The sequence below is a fragment of the Phoxinus phoxinus genome, assembly GCF_949152265.1.
Source record: "Phoxinus phoxinus genome assembly, chromosome: 21".
In the NCBI taxonomy this organism is placed as follows: Eukaryota; Metazoa; Chordata; class Actinopteri; order Cypriniformes; family Leuciscidae; genus Phoxinus; species Phoxinus phoxinus.
Window position 1 is genome coordinate 10139585 of NC_136896.1, and position 22534 is coordinate 10162118.

Sequence of the window (22534 nt, forward strand, 5' to 3'; positions counted from 1 at the left end):
AATACAGTAACACGCGCGATTCACACCACAACCGGAACCATTTACAGGAAGAGATCGTGAACAAATTCCCGTGACACCACCCGGAAGTGACGCAGACGTCAATAAGAAGCAGTCGCAAGCAACAGTGTGTAGCGCAGCCCAGTTCATCCATCTTTTAATCTTTTTAAAACAAAAATACAACATGTCTTCGGATTTTGAAGCGTACGAGCTGGACTTTGGCACCCTCACCGCGGAAATAACAAACAAAGTTGGACGAATACCTAAGCTAGCCGGTGGTAAGTGGCTGTTAAATTAGCTAATAGCAAGACATTCATGTCACAGAACGACATAAACAACTCACTCAGTGATTAATTCTCGCTGCTGTTGTGTCGGGTTGGTATATTATTTAGAAACGTCCCATATCGATTGTCAATTAGCTATGGTTTCATGAGGGTCATGGTGTCAGATATCTAGTGTCAGATGAATTTCCAGTGATGCCTAAAGATTCAGGATTTGGGTGACAAGGATCTTAACATGTTAGAACATGTTTGTTGGAGTTAAAGAGTTGACATTTTTGGCTAAAGTAGTGAAGATTCCTAGTTTCTGCATTATGAAGTACACAGTATACAGTGAGACAGAGATGCAAGGTCCTACTTTGACACCCTGTTTGAGTTGTTGACATCATTATGATTGAGACTGACAGGCAGACAGCTCTCATTTTGTTGGGTTGGTAATCATTTTGTATTGTGAAATAGACTAAACGTAAAAATGCAATTTTTACAACACAACAACAAGTTTTGCCAGACTTAAAAACTTGGAAACACTAGTTTCCTAGAGTCTTTTTTTAAGCTAAAGATTGAGAGCTGGAGTGTTGGATTTTAATCCTGGCTATCTCACACACCTTTTAATATAAAATGTAATTTACAAACATATTTAATTTTTGCATTTTGCATATACTTTAATCAGATATGTATATTCAGTCACTTAATACTTAGGCTAATACTTGTACTTAATACACTTTAATGTGGGAGGAACAATTAAACATTTAGCTGAACTTTATGATTCTTCTAATATGCTGAGTTGTCGCTGGTTTTGTTACTTATGTTTTGTTGATTTTTTTGATTAATAGAAAGTTCAATTAACAGCATTTGTTTGTAATGAATTTTTCCACCATTATATACGGTCACTTAAAAAAAAATCAATTAAATCTTACTTAACCCCAAACTTTTTAATGGTGGTGTGTATCATGGTTTCCTTTCCACAAAAATACTAAGCAGCAAAAACACATTTCCACATTGGTAATATTAAGAAATGTTTCTTGAGCAGCAAATCAGAATGATTTCTAAAAGATCATGTGACACTGAAAACTAGAGTAATGATGCTGAAAATTCAGCTTTGCCATCACAGGAATAAATGACATTTTAAAATAATAAAATAGAAACCAGTTCTTTACAAATTTGAATATTTTACAATATAAGTGTTTTTGCTCAATTTTTTAAAATGTATTTTAAATTATTCCAAACTTGTTTAGTTTGAAAATCTTAAACTCAGTTCCAAACAGTAGGCTAATTGGTGGTCCCCCTGCAGTACCACAATGGAGCCCCTAGAGGTCACAGACTAGGTCTAGCTTTATGTCAAGTTTTCTATACTAAACATGGGCTGTTTCATCACATATGTTAAAATTGACCCTATCTGGAACCCTTTAGGATTGTAAGTTGTCATAAGTCTACTGCCGCTTTACCTGTCTTTGTGGCAGACAAATGTGTTTCCATGGAAACAATGCTATGAGATGAGTGTGATGTTGGATACTGGATAGGTGAGAGAAAGCTCAGAGGATCTAAAAATAACCTTAAAATAGCATCAAACATGCATCAATTGTCTGTATTAAGGAAGGAAAATGTTTCATGCTCTTTTTTTGGGCATGAAACACCCCCCCAGAAAATAAAGGACTCTAATTCTCATATAGCCAACACAAATATTGCATGAATATGACTTTGCTATAATCTTTCTTTGATATTTCAAAATTCATTATTATTGTTTCCTTGTTCTTGAAACACATTCTTTCTTGTCTAAACCATTTGTTGACAAAGAGACAGACTCTTTTTTTCATAACCAGTGTTAATATTTAGCGTGTGAATTATTTGAATTTTTTATTTAGCCTATTTTTGCATTAGTCTATATTTTTGGGCTGAGCGGTTATATGAATGGATAACAAGCGAAAGCAGAAAATAAAAGATGAAAGTCTTATTATGATAAGTGTTGTTCAGAAATCCTTCTGTTATGCTGATATGTTGCTCATGAAACATTTCTAATTATGATTAATGTTGAAAACAGTGGTGCTGATTAATATTATACATAAACATTTAACATATTTTGTAACATTGTCTTTTTTTGTCATATTTTTTTAAAATCAATTTAATGCTTTCTTACTTAAATAAAAGTATTAATTTATTATTTTTCTTCTTCCTCATTTATTTAAAAATCTTACTGACCCAAACTTTTCATCGTGTTCATTATCCTGCTGTTTATGGTATTTTTAAGTATAAACCTGCTTCCTTACTGCCCATGTGTTTTAGCCTATGTTGATTCGAGCACTCCAAGTAATTTGCTTATGAGTTATGACTTGATATATTATTATTTTTGGTAATAATTGCATAGCTATTATTTAAATTCATTCATTTATTGATTGAATATATGTAAATTTAAAGGTACACTATAACCTTTTGCCCTATATAACGATTAAAAAACAACTGCATATATATTTTTTTGGTTGTGCTTCAGGTCTGCGTGACTGTGCAGAGATGAATGTGGCTCTTACTACTCATAACTATAAAGAGAGAGAGATTATCCTTCTGCTCATAACACTACTTCACTATAAGCGAGGGATAAACGATTACCCTTTTCACGATAAACCAATATAATTTGTCCTAACGGTTATTATTATCGTTTAAAATGTAATTATCATAAAACCCGTGTTTGATTATCGTGATTTTGAAAACTCGCGGTAAATCATGTCCAGGCAAGTCTGACACAGGCGCGCGCATGTAACGTACGTTGTTTTTTGTTCGAGAAGAAATGGCGGAAGGCAGTGACAGCGTGTGTGGTCATATTAAGCTTTTTTTACAAAAGTCCTGAGAGAAACTTATTAGAGGATGGTCACCCAGTCTGCAGAACATGCAAAAAGAAAGTCGCTGCAAAAGAGGAAACGCTTCAATCTTCGTGACCACCACGGCACCACCTCACTCACTCTTGTATCAAACGCAAGGTAACGTTAACGTTACATTACCCTTTACCTCAATAGCAAAATAAATTTGGGAAATAATTGGACACAAAATAATATTAATTGTTTGGAGTATAAATATTTTACACTTGTAGGCTATCTAACGCAAAGTAAAGTTCGTAGCAAGTGGCTTTGAAGCAAGTCGAACGAACAAGTTCAAACAAGACTATTATGGGTGACATGACATTTACGTTAACGTGAGGGATAATGTTTATTAATTTTATACCTATACACTTTTTTTTAACAGAAATAAATAATTACGGGGACATGAAATATTGAACTGATATGTTTTAAAATCTTCCACTTTTATAAATCAATTTTTTACAGTGTACAAAACAATCGTCCTGACAAGATGATCACTACAACAATATTATAGTAGCCTAGTAGCCTACTAAAAATACTAAAGTCCTCTGATTTAATTTTCAATACAATCAAAAACAGAAGCAAGACGGCAAGTTTCGTTTGAATGTCATATCATTTAAAGCTGCAGTATGTAATCTACTATAATTTCTAAATCACCCAAGGTCCCCAGATAATACTAATCCAGTTAGCTAAAGACGAGTCACGCAGGTAATTTAGGCTAACGTTACTCCGCAGTGGTACAACCCATACCAGCCTAAAATAGTCAGAATATAAACATTTACCAGTAATATAGGCTAGGTGTACTGTAGTGACAAAAGACAAAATCACGGTTTGGAAAATTGATTCATGATGTACTCGCTCATTACATTTTGTAAATTTGGAACACAAAAAAGTTACACTGCAGCTTTAATGTTTATTTACATTTAGCAGACGCTTTTATCCAAAGCGACTTACAAATTAGATTAATTGAAGCTATTAAACTAGCAGTAGGACAACAGTATGTAAGTGCTATGACCCTTCGCAGTTCAATCCAACGTAGTTTTTTTTTGTTTCATGTTTTTTTTGTTTATACTTAAAAGAATTGCATAGAGTTGATCATTTTATTTTTTAATATATAATATAAAATTATACAAATATAAAATTTGTTGAAATGGTTTCATCTTTTCATCTAATTTGAACAAAACCATGATAATATTGATAATCGTGATATGACATTTTCATACCGTTTCATCTCTACTATAAGCTTATATAACCAGTTTAGAATAAAGGAAGAGGATCTCAAGCTGACTAGCTGAAGATGTTACTTTAGCTTTACCCATTAATTAGTCTCGCATAGCCAGACCTTCACACCGTGTCCTAACTACACGCGACGCCGCAAAACGCGATAAAAGGTATCTTTTCCATGTTAATCAGAGTTTGACGCGAGAGCCCGTCCACACGCTGTTCTGATTGGCTGTGGGTTTTGATTGATTTTTACGCATCTCGCAGTTGCATCGCGTTTAGTGTGCACAGACAAATTATTTGTTGCTGGATCTTATCGCTTCGAGTCTGGTTAGGACACAGAAGGTCTGAAATCACAGCTTTTCTTGGCCAAGGGGTTTTCACTAGGGATGTCCAGATCCGATCACGTGATCGGAAATCGGGCCCGATCACGTGGTTTCAGACTCGATCGGAATCGGACGTTACCTCCCGATCAGGACTCGGATATATATGTAATGTATATATATTCTCATTATTTTTTAACACATCTATAGTTATGCGGTGGCACAGAGTTAGACCCTTTTGACTCCACACAGAAACAGCAACGCGAACGGCATGACATCACTTTGTTGACATCACCAAAAGTGAAGAATTTGTTATTTATTACTTGATTGTTTAAGCTACCTCACAGAAGTGCTCTGTTTGTTAACAGAGTTGTTGAACGTTAAAATAAGGTGAATTAAATAAGGAACATCCTGGATCTGTTTTTTCGCTCTTCTTTATTCTTTTTTTATGTACGTATTATAGAAGTATCGGATCGGGACTCGGTATCGGTAGATACTCAAAATCAAATGACTCGGACTCGAGGGCAAAAAAACCTGATCGGGACATCCCTAGTTTTCACAGCTTTTCAAACGTCCAAGAGGATGTTTGACTGACATGTAACGCAACCAATCACAGTTACTTTTGTTTCGCATCATGTTTAGGGGCGTGAAATATAATGTCGATGTCCCTGCAATAACAGACCGTTCATCTATAAATAATTGATTCAAGAACATTGTGCAAGTTTACTGCAACAATGGTGCTGTAAACGTCACATACTTAAAAAAATTCAGCCTTTAGTTGATCCAGATAAGTGCTCATTTTCACAGTTGTAAACATGATTCTGTTCTACTTCCACGAGGGGTTTTGGCGTCACGGCATTTGTTTCCAGGGGGACCATTAAAGAATGCAACACACACATGACACACGCGTCTCCCTGACATCCTGTAGAATTCAACCCATCAATGAGGACATCGAAACTCCTGAAGTTTTTCCTGAAATTTGTGCCATGTGCATCAGACGTTCAGTGAATGGTCCGTGGGTGTAGACGCGGTTAATAAACACGGTACTGCCTTGAAAATAAATTCCAGCATAACCAAGTTACATATGTACTCAATTTCCTGCGAAACCCATCCAGCTATAGGTCTAAAATATCAACACTAACAATAGGCTTAACATGAGTGAATCAGGTAAGATAATAACACGTTTTGGATGAAGGATTGATGATGTATTGACTTTAATTTTTTAATTTTTAATTTTAAACAAAAAAAGTTACATAGGGTACCTTGAGTGTCAGACTGTGTGAAGAAAATGAATGTTTGAGTTGAGATCAGAGATGTCTGATTATGAGCCTTATTATGACCAAGAGAAATGTCAATGTTTGCTTGCGTTCATTCCTTGTGTTTCTACTTGTTTGCCTCTTTGACCCTTTTTGAACTTTAGTGCAGCAAAAGAGTGGTATTGCTAGATATGGTCTATCCTCTGGAAATACTCAGGATGCTTTTGATGTTGATATAACTTTTTGTTTTTCTCACATTGTGAACTTCAGAAATGCATTTAAGTTTCATTACATAAATACAATTAATTCTACAAGATCTTGTTCTGACTTTGTTGGATTGAAACTAAAAGTCAGTGCAATGAAAGGTTACCGTACTTTAATACCCGTCCGGTGACTTAATGTAAATGATTGCTTTTAGTCACTGTTAAACCTCAGAGGTCTGTCTCATAATAACCTGATGCAGTCCCTCAGTGCTTCTATTGTACGTGAACAAAAGGTATGAAGGATTAATCACTTATTCAGAATCATACAGCAGCGCTCCGTCCGGTGAGCGCTGTCAAACAATTGCAGACGCAATTGGCTTTTCTTTGCATTATTTAAGCATATTGAAAAGAATGAGAATGTGTAATGTGGTGAATTGTTGAAGCTTAAATTGCTTCTTCAGAGCTTGGCAGAAACAAACACTGTGTCATCAGACCGGCCCACCACCAGCTGCTAAATATATTTAAATAAGTCCACTGAATATGAACAAAGCCATAAACAATGCATGCTCATTAGTGATCGCCAAACCTTCCTCACTGTTGCCAGAGGAGTTCGGCTCTTGAATTCAAATCTCAATAATGCCAATAAAAATCGCTTTTCTCTTTCCTATAGGTACACAAATTTGTTTGCGACCAACAATGGCAGCCATCAACAAAGTGGCTTATGCTGTTGTTCTCATTGTACAGTGTCACATGTGTAGAAACATTGATAAAGACCAGTTGACGGATATAATTCCCTTGGCCATTTTTGTTTCGCTCAAGCCGACCGCATTTATTCACTTGAGAATCTCCAAGATTTTTTGTTTAGTTGAACAGCGCAGAACTTGTAGTTGTGAAACATGAATTTGAAAATAATGCAAGGCCTTGCTCCATTAAACATAAATGCGTGTTTTTTTTATTTGTTTTTTTTTTTAGGTAGATTTGCACAAAGAGAATGAGCTGTCAATCACGCAATGAATAATTGACTAAAGATGCATCTACAGGTCGAACTTTTCTCAGTGCATCGCTTTGCCCAAAGAGCACCTGACCTTGTGGTATTGCCCCATGCACCTGCAATAGTGAGATATATATTTCAACCTGCCCTATGCCAGGGGTGAATAGAGGCCCTAGTGTTTGCTCACCTTGCAGAGAATCGCCCCTGGCTGTTTACACTGTGTGGGCTGTGAGGTTGCACACAGATTTTAAAAATGGATTGATGACCACCAAACGACATTGGAAAACCAAAGGGCGAAACAGAAGTTCACTTTAGTTTGCAGCATATTGACAGATTTCCGTTTTGATATCGCTTGATGTTTTTCTTCGTGATTAGTGCTGTTGCTTGACATGGTTTGATGTGCTTCACTGGTCTTATTTGATCAGTAGATGTTGTGATGTTATTTATTTATAGCATGCTTCTGTTATTACAAAATTCATATTATGAAAGGATTGTTTTGATTCTGGATGCTAACTGGTCAAGACAGCATTTCAGCTGTACTAAAAGATATGATGTACTAATGGGGACTATATCTTCATGCATAAGTTTGTCACATAGTCTATAGATTAATTGTGATTTGTATTTAAAAATGGTTCAGTTAATTCTTTAATGGTGTTTGTTATTAGGTGTCTTATTTTATTCTTTGATAAATAGAAAGTTTAATTGAAATTGTAAAATTGTAAATGTTTACTGTCAAGTTTTTTTTATTTTTATATCTTTTTTTTTATTATTGTTTTCAATTAAATTCTGGACCTTAAAATGCTGTGGTGCTTAAATTAGCTTGTAGCATAAAAGTGGTTTATATAAGTTTTAGTGTGTTTCATTCATATATTTTTAACAAAGTAGTATAGATTAATAATATTGTAATCATTGATGACATTTCCTGTGGTCACTAGTGTGGAGAGTTAGATACAATGTGTATTTAATTTTCCAAATTACGGAAGGGCAAAAGTCATGCTCTATATTTTGGCCTAGCTCATACCAGTGGATAAAAACCAATACAACCTCATTGTAGTCATTCTGAGTGGGTGGCAGAATGGCAGAGTTTGGCGGAGCTGACATCTCTCTCTTTTGAGTTGCCAAGAGGCGTCTCTGCGCTCCTTCACGAACTAACAAAGGCGTTTACACATGGAAAAATAAGACACATCAAATATGGATCTTTGTGCGTTGAGAATGTGTAAATATATCTTCAAATGCAGGCTTGTTTTTATTTGCTCCCTTGTTGTTGCGGGGGAGTCGGGCTGTTGTCATGAAGCACAGCTCCTCCATCCACTGATCAATATGTTTTCCTCTTTTTCTCTTTCAGAGGAGAAGACACAGCTGGTTCTAAATGTCGACAAACAGCTTGAAGAAGTCAGAGAGTTGGTGGGTCTTTGATCAGTAATTTTCACTCACTCGTTTTCTAAATAATGAATTTGGAAAAATTTCCCCCCTGCATAAACAACACCTGCAATGTCGCCGGTGACATGAGACACTCTTCATCTGGCTGAAGGCTGCTCGATGCTAACGGTGTGATCACATCCACATAATGCTCTTTTAAGTGACACCGCGCGACACATTTCACGCCATTATTGGGGGAAGGCGCCGTGGCAGGTGCCGAAAGAAGGGATGTGTGTCGCATGTAAATTGTCCCATCATGTCATGTTGATTGGACAGTGTAAATCAGCGGGGCCCTTTTGTGCATGCCGGTTTGCTCACATGTGACACGGACACATGTCGTAGTTGTCAGCTCAACCGCGCCAGAGGTTTTAATGAAGCGGCACCTCCTAACATGACTTGATCTGGCGTGTGCCTGAATCGATGTCTCTGCACTACCTCTTGTTGACAGTAAACTAGCGAGACAGTTTAATTGTTTTAGTAGCGAAATGAAATGTGAAATAGTTTGCTTGTTTACACTGAATTTAATTGTTGTTTCTAGCTCGAGCAGATGGACCTGGAGGTTCGAGAGATCCCGATTCAGAGCCGAGGCATGTACAACAGCCGTCTGAAGAGCTACAAGCAAGAGATGGAGAAACTTGAGAAAGATTTTGTGAGTATTAAAAACATCTTTAAACAAATACTTTCAATGGCCGTGTTCTTCTTCACATAAGCACGCAAACGTACACGTGGTCTGAAGCTTAGTTCTTCAACTTTAAAACCACTGAAGGTTATTGGCATTTCCACTGTGGTTAATTCAAAGTGTATTTTTTGCAACTACCACTTGAGCCAAGGAGAGCGGAGCTGTATTTTTCTCCAGATGTCCTTGTTTAGTTATTCATAACTCTACCTGCCCATGAAGAATCTACCCCACACACATCAAACCTTAATGAGGTGCTTTTACTCTGAAGCCAAATTTTTCCTTTGTTTGTTTTACACCACAATGTTTGTCTTTCTTACCCCTATACTATGGATATAGCCTTGCTGCTGACATGGCATTAAAAAATAAACTAATAAATAAATACACACATACTATAATAGTCTTATTCAAAAACACTTCTCTGTGGTGGTCACATTTACTTCATACTGTTAGGAGAGGATATACTGAACACACTAAACAAACTTTGATTCTTTAATGTTTGTAATATGAGGTGCCGCTCTTGCCTTTTTCTCTTGCAAAAGTTTTCATTCCCTGTTTCTGGTAAATCTTTTTGCGTGTCAGTGACAATATAAATATATATTTAGGCTACTTTTTTTTAAGGCGATGTTGTTACAGTGTAATTACACAAATAAGTGATGTGCAATATTAATTAGCTACATGCACTTACTAGGGTGTTAAGATTAGAATTAGGCTTAGTTACTTTTATTTGTGCATAATGTAACATGTAACTATGTCACCTTAACATAAAATATGACCATAAGATATGTATATATACCATATATATACTGCCGTTCAAAATGTTGTGATCAGTAATATTTTTTATGTTTTTAAAAGAACATATACATATAGATATAGGTAGATATAGGTAGTCTCTTATGCTCACCAAGGTTGCATGTATTTGATTAAAAATACAAACAGTAATACAGCAGTAACAGTAATATTTGTAAATATTATGACAATTTAAAATAACTATTTTCTATTTGAATATATTTTTAAATACAATTTATTCCTGTGATGCAAAGCTGAATTTTCAGCATCATTACTCCAGTCTTCAGTGTCACATGATCCTTCAGAAATCATTCTAATATGCTGATTTGATGCTAAAAAACACTCATTGTTATTATCAATGTTGAAAACAGTTGTGTAATTTTTTTTTTTTTACTTTTGATCAATTTAATGCATCCTAGCTGAATAAAAGTATTGATTTATTTTAATCAATAAAATATTTTTATTTTTATTTTGCCCCCCCCCCCCCCCCCCCCCCAAAAAAAGACTTCTTATTGACCTCAAACTTTTGTGTTGTGTATAATGTTACAAAAGCTTTTTATTTCTGATAAATGCTGTTTTTTTTTTTTACTTTCTATTGATATAAGAATCCTGAAAAACTGTTTTCAACATTGATAATAATAATAAAAGTGTCTTGAGCAGCAAATCAGCTTATTAGAATGATTTCTGAAATACATTACATTTTAAAATATATTAAAATAGAAAATAGTTATTTTTATTTGTTATATATACTTGTATATTTACTTAAATAATTATAAAATAAATACATTAAAAATATATATTATCTTCATGTGGAAGGATAACAATGATTGTGCTAACATTTTAATAGAGACTATATGTGACCCTGGACCACAAAACCAGTCACAAGTTGCACATGTGTATTTGTGGCAATAGTAATTTAAGAGTACATTTTATGGGTCAAAATTATCGATTTTTCTTTTATGCCAAAAATTTGTAGGATATTAAGTAAAGATCATGTTTCATGAAGATATTTTGTAAATTTCCTACCATAAATATATAAAAAATGTATTTGTGTGAGTGGATGCAGCAAAAGCGCGAACATAAATGGACAACTTTAAAGTCAATTTTCTCAATGTTTAGATATTTTTGCACCTTCAGATTCCTGATTTTCAAAGGGTTGTATCTCGGCCAAATATTGCCATATCCTAACAAGGGAAAGCTTATTTATTCAGCTTTCAGATGATGTATAAATCTCAATAAAAAAATAAAAAAAGACCCTTGTGACTGGTTTTGTGGTCCAGGGTCACACACACACACATATACATGTATATATATATTATATATAACGTTTTTTGAAATATCACAATGGTATTAAACTGTTTTAAGGTATTTCAGTAGCTCTATAGCCTTGTTCTCTTTGCAATCCCCTCCATTTGCTTATGCCACCATATGAAGTCTCAGCACGCAGCAGATTCACTTCATCATTTCTTTCAAACTCAGCACCTGCACCTAACTCAAGGTGCTCTTGATATCAATTACCAGATGGCTACGGCATCCACAACGATTCCAGAAAGGCTGACATAAATGAGGAGAGTTTTGAAAAGGATCTTTTGCCAGTGATCTGATGTTGTGCCGCTGTGCTGATAGCTCAGATCACAGTGGAGATCTCTCGTCTCCGAGGGGCCTCACGTTCCTCACCGTGGGCATTTAATTGGCCGATGATTAATCTTTAGCTTCTCCCTCTTGACTGTTGCCGTGCTTAATTATCATGCAATTAACACCCGCTGTGAAAGGGTTTAGTGCACCGTTCATGGTTGCATTCCTTTGCCTTTCACCTCGTTTTTTTTAAAGATATATTTCTATGCTAACTAATCATGGATATGCAAGATGTTGGTTGCTGTTAACATTTTAAGCCGTCGTTTGTGTTTTGTGCTTTCCAAACTCGGAAACTAATAGATCAAATATTTTACTTTTTGTAGATAATTTAAGAAATTAAAATTCATTGGGCTCAATAGTAATTGTAATGAAATGGAGAATGTTACATGAATGAAAACAGTAAGTGATGTATGTCCTAAACTTCTGGTTTAGTCTCTGACAAATTTATATATGAATGAGATAATTGTCCTGATTGAAAGCCATTTTCTCCTTGGTTCTTTGAGTTTATGTGCATTTGAAGAGCAGATCCCCCTGAAGCCGCCGGTGATAGCAAACCCCAGAAACTTGTCCTAAAGCTGGGAGATTCAGCTGGCTCCTCAGAAGTGCCAAATGCTTTAGCGTGGATGGCTTATCCTCTCTGCCACGCAACGTGAGCACACACGCACACTTCTAAGAGGTGTCAGGGAGAGGGCCATCGCTGCTCTCTCTAAAAAAGCAGAGGCTTTGTTGTGCTTCCACGGGAAATCAAGGCCTTGTCTTGCCCTTCCCCTCTCCTGGCCTCCCTGGAGCTTCTCTCTCTTTACCCCCGCTCGCACTCACCCGTTCACCCCGCGGTTTGAAGTCTTCGCTCCATCCCACTCGCCAGACTAAGCCTCCTGTTCGGCGGCAGACGGGGACCGGCCGACCTCTTAACCCTGCCATTTTTTTTAGAGAAAGTAGGCAGATATCAGAAGGACATCCCGAAGGTATGCTCGCTTCATGATGGCTTCATTTTGATAATGGGGGCGCAGGGTCTTAAAGCCGAGAACCCCCGCAGAGGCCTTATATTAGCAAAAAGGCAAAAGTGCTAAATGCTCACAAATAATAAGTTAAAGCTTATTTGTGTTAGGCCGAAAGTCAGTCAAGGGCCGTAAAAGCCAAAAGTAAATGTCAGTGCCTCTTAGCGATGCTTTTGTTTGGTCAAAAAGTAATGGAGGCGTAATTAATAAAGGGAAAAAATTATTTATAAATTGATTTTAAAGCAAGTGGAAAATTTTGATTTCTATTCCTTGATATATCAGTCTGCTCTTTTACTTTTATAAGGCCTTATGGGTTCCACAATTGTTTTTTGTTGTTTTATTCGTATCAAACCATAAGTATTAAATATTTTATAAAAAAAAAAAAGAAGATTTCTTATCTCTACATTGATTAGACTTTTATTCAACACCAAATTTATAGAAAATATTGAATAAAGGAATTATGGGTGATGGGCTTACATATCATTCTAGTTTATACAAAGCTAGATGTATTTTAATATAGAAAAATGAGTTGTCTCATTGATCAATAAAGGGATGATAAACTAGCTAAACTGTATTATCTGGCTCAATTCCTGGTTCTGGCACAATTCCTTCTATGAACGATAGATGGCGACATTGTTCAAGGTATCAGGAATAGATCGTTGCTCATCACTGCTTTTAGGCAATTGCTAATCAAAGCCGTTTTCCTAGATATAGGTAGACCATCGGTTTCTTTTTGACTTCTTTCCTTTGAGGAACTCTGAGATTAAACACTGCGAATATCCTGGGTGATGGGGGGTACTTGTTTGCTCATTTAAAGGGCAAGATGGGGTCTTGCTTGAGTACGGGTCTCTCCCACCTTTCTACACTCAAAGACTCCAGCTCAAGTGTTCTGCTTTGCTCTCAGCACTATAATGAACTCACTTCTGAGACTAATCGTTTTTTTTACATTTGCATAATAATGTATAAATGTGCTGTTATTTTAGATATTTTATTTTAAAAAATGTGATCGCAAGAAAAAAGAAAGAAATGCAAATGATGATTATTATTCCTATTTTTATTCAGCTATTTTTTACGTTTAAGTTTAATAGTAATAAGGTTGTGCCTACATTTGTATATCATAACTTTTTGTTAGGCTTTATTTCATACAATGATTTTTGCATTTGTATTTTCTAGATATAGAGAAAATGCGAGTCTAAAATCATTTAGATTTTTATGGACAGTGGTTTAACTCTCAGGCCATTTGTTGTTTGGCTTGTTAAACCCATGATTTATTATGGATGATTCAATATAAATGGTATGTTTTTTTAAATATTTTTTGGAATGAATTATTAATGTGACATAATTATGAGATGTTTGATTATCATGATTTGGCCTTGAATCAGTTCAGATGGTTTATCAGAGAAGATTATTTTTATAGGTGTAATTGTGAAGAAAGCACAGATGATCTTAAAGAAATAAAATGAATATTAAGGTTAATTATGAAGTAGTGAATTGTATTGAATTTTTTTTTGTGAAATTGAAGCTCTGTCCTCATAGACCGACGTTTCATCTATTTAATAATTTTGCATAATTTTATCTATTTAATCATTTTTCTCTTTTATGGCTGACCATAAAAGTATTTTGTAAGGTTTAGGGATTTATACCATGACCAATAACGCAAAAACATGAACATTACCATGAGTATAATCATGTTTATTGAAGGCATTATTAAGCATAACCAGTCTGATAAGTTTACATGTGATATTGTACAATGTGACCTAGTTTTCCAATGGTATATTTGCCCTAGTTGTTAAAAATGTCAGATTGTGGGCAGCTTTATTTATTTTTTGAATTGTCTCACAAGGGTAAATGGATGTCTTTGAATGATTTGTGACATTTTAGCACAAAGTCTTTTTAGCGATTTGTCAACTGACAATTTTAAATGACAAAATTACTGGTCAAGGTTCAGGTCACAGATTCTGCAAAACTTTGTTAGAGTTTGTTAAATCCCTTCAGGGGTTTGTCGGATAAGTAAACTGAAAACAGGTTTGTCAATCATCTTGATGAAATCCACTGACTTCAATAAAACTTTGCTGCACTTCCCCAAGTTAACTTTTAATCGTCAAGCTCTTCTCATCTGTAGACTTGTTGCAGCCTTTAGTGCGCTATATCAACTTTTACACACACACGCTTTCCAAATAAGCCTTTTGAATCTCTCCGAATCAAAACGGAAAACTTGTTTCTTAGAGTTCTTGTTATACCAACCAAGTCATCAATTACAGCAGCTTCCACAAAAGAGAAGCATGACAGACATACTTGACCCGGATGTTCGACACTTTTAATCGCCTTAAATTAGAGCTGAATATGCACTCTGAAAAACTCTTGATTGTTGTCTGATTGTTTCATGGCACTAAGAAGGTAATGCAGATTAGAACAGTTGTGTCATTTGAGTTTAGCCAGCCTGATTACAAACCTTCTGTGTTTATTATGGAAATCTCACGGATTGATGGGATTCTTTTTGTGAGATGGTACCGATTTAAGAAGGGAGTAAATCAATCTTTTGAACGTGTCTTTTATTATAGAGTTGTTTTACGCGGCGGATTGGTTGGTACTCTGAGATGGGATTGTGTGGCTTTGCAGAGATCAGCGCTGTGGCGCGTGCTCTAATCGCAGTGATGGGACGGTGATGAGGTGAAGGACTGTGTCACTCGAAGGAGAAAATCAAGCCTCCATGGCTGGGAATGAAGAGCCCATGTACTTAATAAGAAGTGGAGGTTTTCTCTCAAGCTAGAAAACTAGATGTGGCCCGAGTGTATATGAAAGCCTAATTTTACAGCATAAAATTTGGACATTTTAGATGATTTATTAATTATAGAAAACTATTTAGGTCCATGACTGCATTCAGGATAACATAAAAATAGTATTACAATTTAATTGAATGTAAGAGTAATATTTTATACATTTTTATTCAATACTTTTTTTTTTGTCATAATCTGCAACATTTTGTGGATAAAATGTAGCTACAAATCTTCATACAAGTATACATATTTGTGTAATGTGTTGACAATTTTGCTAGTATGTTTTTGGTTATGCATTGTTTATTTTAACTGAGTTAATGATTATCCTATTTGTCTTCGTAGTTACCCGTGACACAGATCTGGTAGTTTTTCAATTCAAGACAAACTACTCGGTGTCTGTATGAGAGTGGCTGAGCAGAGCTGTCTCCTCTCTCGGCCCGTTCCTATCGCTCCTGTAAAGTGAAAGTGACATGTGACACCCCCAGAAAATGATGAACTGACATGAGGGACGAAAAGGGGTGACACAATTTTTTTGATTTGCCAGGCCAGCTTAAGTATGAAAAATCATGAAGTATTTATGAAATGTATTATGAATCATTGCCTTGGTCCCCCCTCCCCTTTTTTAACGCACGCACCAAAGAGAGAGAGAGAGAGAAAACTTTGACATCTCCGACTCCATAGACATCAATTTGTCCTCCCTTTTAATGGAGTGATATATTTACAGTGCATGTATGAAATCTGTAAATTATTGCTAGGTTTTTCTCCGTAATGAGGATGAGAGAGGTTTTTTTTTTTTAGGGAGCTTTTTGGCTGGAATTATTGTGGTTGAAAATTATGGTGAAAGCCTGGGGTAGAAATTAGCTTTTTGTTATTGATTAAAATGAGGCAAATCTGAAATTTAACGTCACATCCATCACACTTTTTAAAACATAGAGCTTAAAGAGAGAGTAGGTCTAGGTAGCAAACCATTTTTGCTTTTTCCTTGTATTTAAATGTTTGATTTAAATAATTTTTGTCAAAGCTTATATTTTTGATATTCACATTTTAAATTAATTTCTTCCTACATAATGCAGGGTAAACTTGTTCTGCTCTAAGATTTATTTTATTTCTTAAAGTTAAGAAGTAATTTACTTTATTGTACTTTTATTTTTAAATCGTATTTTATTATAATATTATTCGGTGTTGGTTCTATTTTAAAGTATATTTATTTGAAATGCATTAAGCAGTTATATCAGCTAGATATATTTTTACCATTTAATTTAATTCAATCTATTATAGAATTATAATATTATTACTTTGTTAAATTAGTCAATCATATAATTATATTTAAATATATTTATCAATTACCACACACACACAATAAAAATAACGTGTAACCGAGTTTAGAGATCATCTCTTTTCCGACAGAGATATATATACAGAAAGGATTAGCAGAGGCCACGGGATAAATATCTTGTCTTGAACTTCCGTCTTGAGCTCTATTGTAATGAATGGTTGCAGTTGATTTCACAGGACTGCACTTCATTATGACTGTGGATGAGGCCTTTGTTTAAATCTCCATTTGAATTTGGTGCACATAGGGCAGTGACAAATATACATTCATGTATAGAATTAATGATGTGGTTAAGCTGCTGTGTGTTTGGGTATTTTTATGCTAATGACTTGAGCATTCATCCCAGACAATAGTCGCGTTGCGAGGAGAAGAGGGAGAGACCGAGCGAGGCGTTATTCACCGTGTAGCCATTCATTCCCGTGTGTATTCGCACACAATAATAGCATATAAGCTCAGCTTTTTTCTTTATGACTGGTTGCATCGGAGTGTTCTTAGAAGAAACACTCACAACAGACATCAGATGCTAAATATGGCATGAACTTAGGTCAGAATACAAAAAACAAACACATATCACTTTTTTTTTTTTCCAGAAGGAGAGAGTTAGATGGAGTGAGAAAGACAGATCGGGGGAGGTGAAGAAAGACAAGAAAAAAATAGTTATTTTCTGTGCAGGGTTCAGTGAACCATATGTAGGTAGCCACAGGCTAATGGGCGATTGGTCCCCGGCTCGCCAGGTATCCTGTGCCTCAGAAATCCCTCCTCCATTTCCTCTAATCTCACCTTTTCTCTGGTGCTGACCCAGGGAGGCCCGTTTCATTCCCCACTGCACGCCAGAGGAGAGTGCTGTGATGGGAGCCGGCCCGGCCCTGCCAGCTCTGGCAGTCTCCCTCCCCACCGGCTCTTCTCTATTGATTTCTCCACTCTTGCCTAGCCGGGGTCTGCTCTGCTAGTGCCCGCACCGGCCCTGCTCCCAACCCAGCATTAATGTGAGAAAAAGCTCGGCTGCCAGAGAAACGGGCTTTGATTTTTCATTAGAACTGCTTCCATATTTTAATATTGGGTTTAATCGGCGCTTATGCCTTAAAGAAATAACCATTCGCAGCGACTCCCCGGCCTTCAAGAAGTATATGCCGTTTCTTCAATCAAAGCAGCTTGAATTTGCTCTTTTGTTGAGAGTTCACTTGCAATCGTTTTTTCCCTCGCTCTCTGTATGTGGGCAGAGTCGTTAGGTTTATTGACTGCACTTGGTGTTTCGAACATGACATTGACAGAAATATCCAAGGCTGTATTGGATACAGCATATTTATATTATACAGACATTTTTTCATGGCATTTTTTTTGGCATAATTGTATTTATTTATTTAAAATTATATTTTATTTTCCTCTGCCTCTCTTTTTCCCCCTCATATTTATATATGAGATTTTCCCTCACAAATTAGTTTTTTTTTTTAAATCATTTTTAAAATTTGTCATTTTATATATATATTTTTTAAAGTAGGCTAGACTCATTTGTAATATAATATTTTACTAATATGAAACATCTAAATGTATAATACATTATGATGATAATAATAATAATATGTAAAATAAGTTCATATTATTTACTTAATTATAAATTTAATTTTAATGATCAAATTAATAGTTATAATATAATATTTACAAAATACAAAATATTTACAATTATAATCACATGAATATGCTATTGTGACATACTAACGCAGAGTGAAATGTTGCTCTTTGTGCTTACATTTTATAAAAAGGAAAATAATTAGACTTAAATAATTGATCATATCTATAAATACAATATTATTAATTATAATTATTATTTAAGTCTAATTTTCTTTTTTATAAAATGTCAGCACAGAACAACATTTCACTTTGCGTTAATATATCAAAATAGCATATGCATGTGATTGTAATTGTAACTATTTTTGTTACAAATATTACATTATAATTATTAATTTTATATTTATAATTTCTATATTATAAATAATAAATTATAAATATTATTTAAAAGTCTGACTTTTTTTTTTTTAAGTACAAAGAGCAATATTTCACTCTACATTAGTATATCACAATACCATATTCATGTGATTGTTATCTCCGTGGCCTCCATTTGTTCCTGAATTTTCCTTCATGGTTTGTTTGTTTTTATTTCATTCACAATGCTCAGTGAATTAAAGGCACACACCAGTAACCTGTGTGCTAATGAGAGACACCATGCTGATATCAGTCCATGTGTTGTGCACAGCTCCTGCGATTTTTACCACAAGCGACTAACGTAAATGTCACACTGACGCACGCAAAACCAAACGCATCTGCCCATCTATCACCCGTACGACCGATTTGATGTTACCAAAGACTAAAAAATGATTCACAGAGGCTTAAAGACCCTCCTGCGACCGTATCAAGTGCACAAAAAAAGTGCTCGCTTAATTGCACAACCTCCTACAATTTAATTCTAGATGTTAAAAGAGAAGAGCAAGATTATGTGTGTGCGGATGGATGTGTAGCTTCCTGTGCATGTGTGAATAGTATTCTTTCTGCTTGCGGATGGTGTTAGACCCCTGCTAGGATGAGATGCATTATTTAAGACTGTTGTGATACTGGAGCCTGCTTGAAAAGGTCTTTGCTTTCTTCAACCAATACAGCACTTTACTCTAGACCAGATGCACTCATAAAAACACATGGCGCTTTGACCGCTGTTGCAGAACACAGCTTAACCACACAAGACACACATGATGCATGCACACAATGCCTTAATAACAATCACATTAAATAGGCCTATTTCTATATATTTAATGCCATTCATTGTTAGTCATAGTCTTTTTCTTATCTGCTTTATAGATTTGATGTTTTTTACACAAATCAGCAGTATGAGGTGAATATTTTTCTTCCTCCCCCCCCACACACACTTCAATCGTCAATTCCCCTTAAACATTTTCAGCAGATTATTAGCTGCAGAAAGAAAAGGTTAAATGGCAATTTGAGGCAGCCACATTGTGTTTGACTAAAGTCCCATTAACTCGAAATCATAACTGGCCAGACATTTTCCCACTGGTGAGAAATACTTAATGAAACACACTTTATAAATTAAATATCATTAATTACTCTTCACGGTTTGCCACCAGCCGTGTGGTTTCCGAGTGGAAAAGTGGAGGAAAAAGCTTTGGCAGTGTCACTTCAGGGCCTCTCATTAAACTCTGCCCCTGGGTATTTTTATGCCTTTTAATGCCTATCTAATGAACTGTTTACTTTTGCTGCAGTTCAGGTTCCATTATTATTTGCGTCCTTGTGTTGCCGTTTGCTGTCAGTGTGCAGCTGAAAAAAATAATGCAATATTAATGATGAACAATAAGAGATAGCGATTGATTTATAATAAGATATTTTAGGGTAATTATTTCTAACATTTTGAAATATTTTTCACTCTCTTACTTTTTCCTGCCCTTAGAACAAAAGGTTACATTTTATTTTCTTATGTCTTTAATCATTTTTTTAAATTAATCATAATGTTACTACAGAAACCAGTTTTATGGATGGTGTAAATAAGATGTTTTCTATTTACTGTATATCAAATACATTTAAGTGACATCTGCTGCAGTTTTGTTCATATTATTCTCATTTCACAGACACTATATGATAATTTGCATGGCTGATATAAATATTTAGCATGCATGATGCATATGCAATTATATTTTTTTGCATTGTGCATCATGTCAACAGACTTATAACACACATTTTTGACAGGACACTAAAACCCTCGTCTCTGGTTTGATGAGACATGTCTGTTCTAAAAGGCAGTCAGACCACTTTGCATAAAGTTAAGACGGATCTTTGTACTTTTTCTCTATGCTTCCGGGAATAGAAGCAAATTCTCACCCAAGATTAAAACAAGTGACAAGAGAAAGACCTTTCAAACAGATTTTAAAAAGATTTTGCCTTTTTTTCAGTAGCAATAAGCCATCTTCATTCTTACGATTACAAAGCCTTCTCTCTGGGTTTTTATGTTTTAGTGCAGGTTTTATATTTGAGTGCTCTAGCTGAACTATGCATATGAACATTAAAATCCATTGATTATTTCTTCTTCTTTTTTTTTTAATAAAAAAAAAAAAGCAAGAACTTAATTTTTTGTAACTTTCATTCATATCATTCCAATCCATTTTAGGTCATCATGGGTCATGATTAAATATGCAATACCCCAATGATCTATATAAATAAATCCACTTTATTAATGCATGGCATATAGGAGATGAGTATGTAGGAGATAAGTGGGAAAATAAATAATTCTAATAACCTATAACTCGGCTCAGATCCAATGCAAAGTACCAATCAAAGTATTTCCTAGGGTTAAGCAGTCAATATTGCCCAGCTGCTGTGCTGTAGCAGCAGATGAAGGGAGAATAATCAGTGTGAGGCTTGTTTTACTGCAGGGGGAGTTGCAAAATGGTGTAAACGGGCTGGGAGAGGCGTCTCGCTTTGTTTCTATGACTAGTTTTCCCCTTCGAAGACTTAAGGCTGCATTTGCCATTCTTTTTGTGCGAGAAGCACTCAAAGGTTACATCGTGAAAGTGGTTGATGCTCTCAGCTACAACAAACAGCTATTTAGAAGAAGAAGAATGAAACAAAAATAGGGTTTGAAGACGATAGTGTGTGCATTCAAATGAAGGCATCTCCAAGGCTTCCGTTTTCAATTATGAACATGCCGACATTCCCCAAAGTTCCTCTGCTGTTCTTTAAGATGAAACTCGACTAAGATGGAACATGTGGGTGTGTTTTTTTTTTTCTCGTCAGAAGACGCTCTGTTTGTGGTGCTCGTTTGTGAAATAATGTGCACACAAATGCAAACGATTGCTTATCGGTTAAATCAGAAGTGACACGAGATATGACACGTATTTATTTTGAAACCAAAAGATCTGTCAGTTTCCCTTCCCTTGCTTCCTTTTTAGCAATCTAAATTGCTTCATTTTTGCTTTATATTAACTACTTTTGTTTGTGATCAAAATATTACGAATGCTGCATTTTTATAAAAATGTTGCATGTTGCGAATTCAATACTATAACATTCTCAGAATTTAAAATGATCAGAAATTTTAGACTCTGATAAAACCCACTAAACAAACTCCACTTTTAGAACCGAAAGATCTGTCAGCTTCACTTTCCTCACTTCCTTTCTAGATATCCCAATTTGCTACATTTCCGCTTTATATTGTCTACTTTTGTTTATGGTCTAGTGATCAAAATATTACGAATGTTGCATTCAGTTAAAAAAATTAGCATGGTGCAGATTCATTACTAAACATTTTCAAAAGTTCAAATGTTCAGAAATGGTTGATTCTGATAAAAACTCGAAACAAACTCCACTTTTTTATTTTTAATAAATGTTCATGTCATATCCTCCAGGATTTGACCGCTTCCTCTGCAAGAAGTTGTGACACAGCATTGCATCACAAAAAAATAGCAGTTCTTGGATAGCAGTTATTTTGCTGTTTAGTTTCCCCGTGGATCGCCTGCACCTTTCCCTGCTCTCATCCTCCCGAAGAGTGCCAGCCTGCAGGAAGAGCGAACAGAGGGAAGCAAAGGGCTCTTGGTAAACGCCATCTCAGTGTGTTTTTTTTTCCCCGCCGCACCACCAGTGTGTGTTTAGTTTGGAGGGTATTTGAAGAGGTCGGGTGTGTTTGTAAACATGCCATACTCTGCTTCTGCGCTTGCTGAATCGGAGGTGGCACGCTCTGAAGTGTTGAGTGTGTGTGTGTGTGTTTTCTTTTTTGGACACGGCGTTCTTTCTCCCAACTG

At 35.5% G+C, this 22534-nt stretch overlaps 1 protein-coding gene across 4 annotated transcripts in view; it reads left to right on the forward strand.

Annotated features, from left to right (window-relative positions):
* Window positions 1-30: 30 nt before the first annotated feature.
* The window catches only part of vti1a (vesicle transport through interaction with t-SNAREs 1A), a 123055-nt gene continuing 100551 nt past the window's right edge, over window positions 31-22534 (forward strand). For 2 of the 4 annotated variants that reach the window (XM_079595505.1, XM_079595507.1), the window contains exons 1-3: window positions 77-275; window positions 8461-8519; window positions 9073-9183. In XM_079595505.1, the coding sequence (XP_079451631.1) occupies window positions 182-275; window positions 8461-8519; window positions 9073-9183 (264 nt within the window). In that variant the 5' untranslated portion in view covers window positions 77-181. Of the gene's footprint in view, window positions 276-8460; window positions 8520-9072; window positions 9184-22534 lie in introns of all 4 variants that reach the window. The other 2 variants (XM_079595508.1, XM_079595506.1) reach the window with 2 other exon arrangements.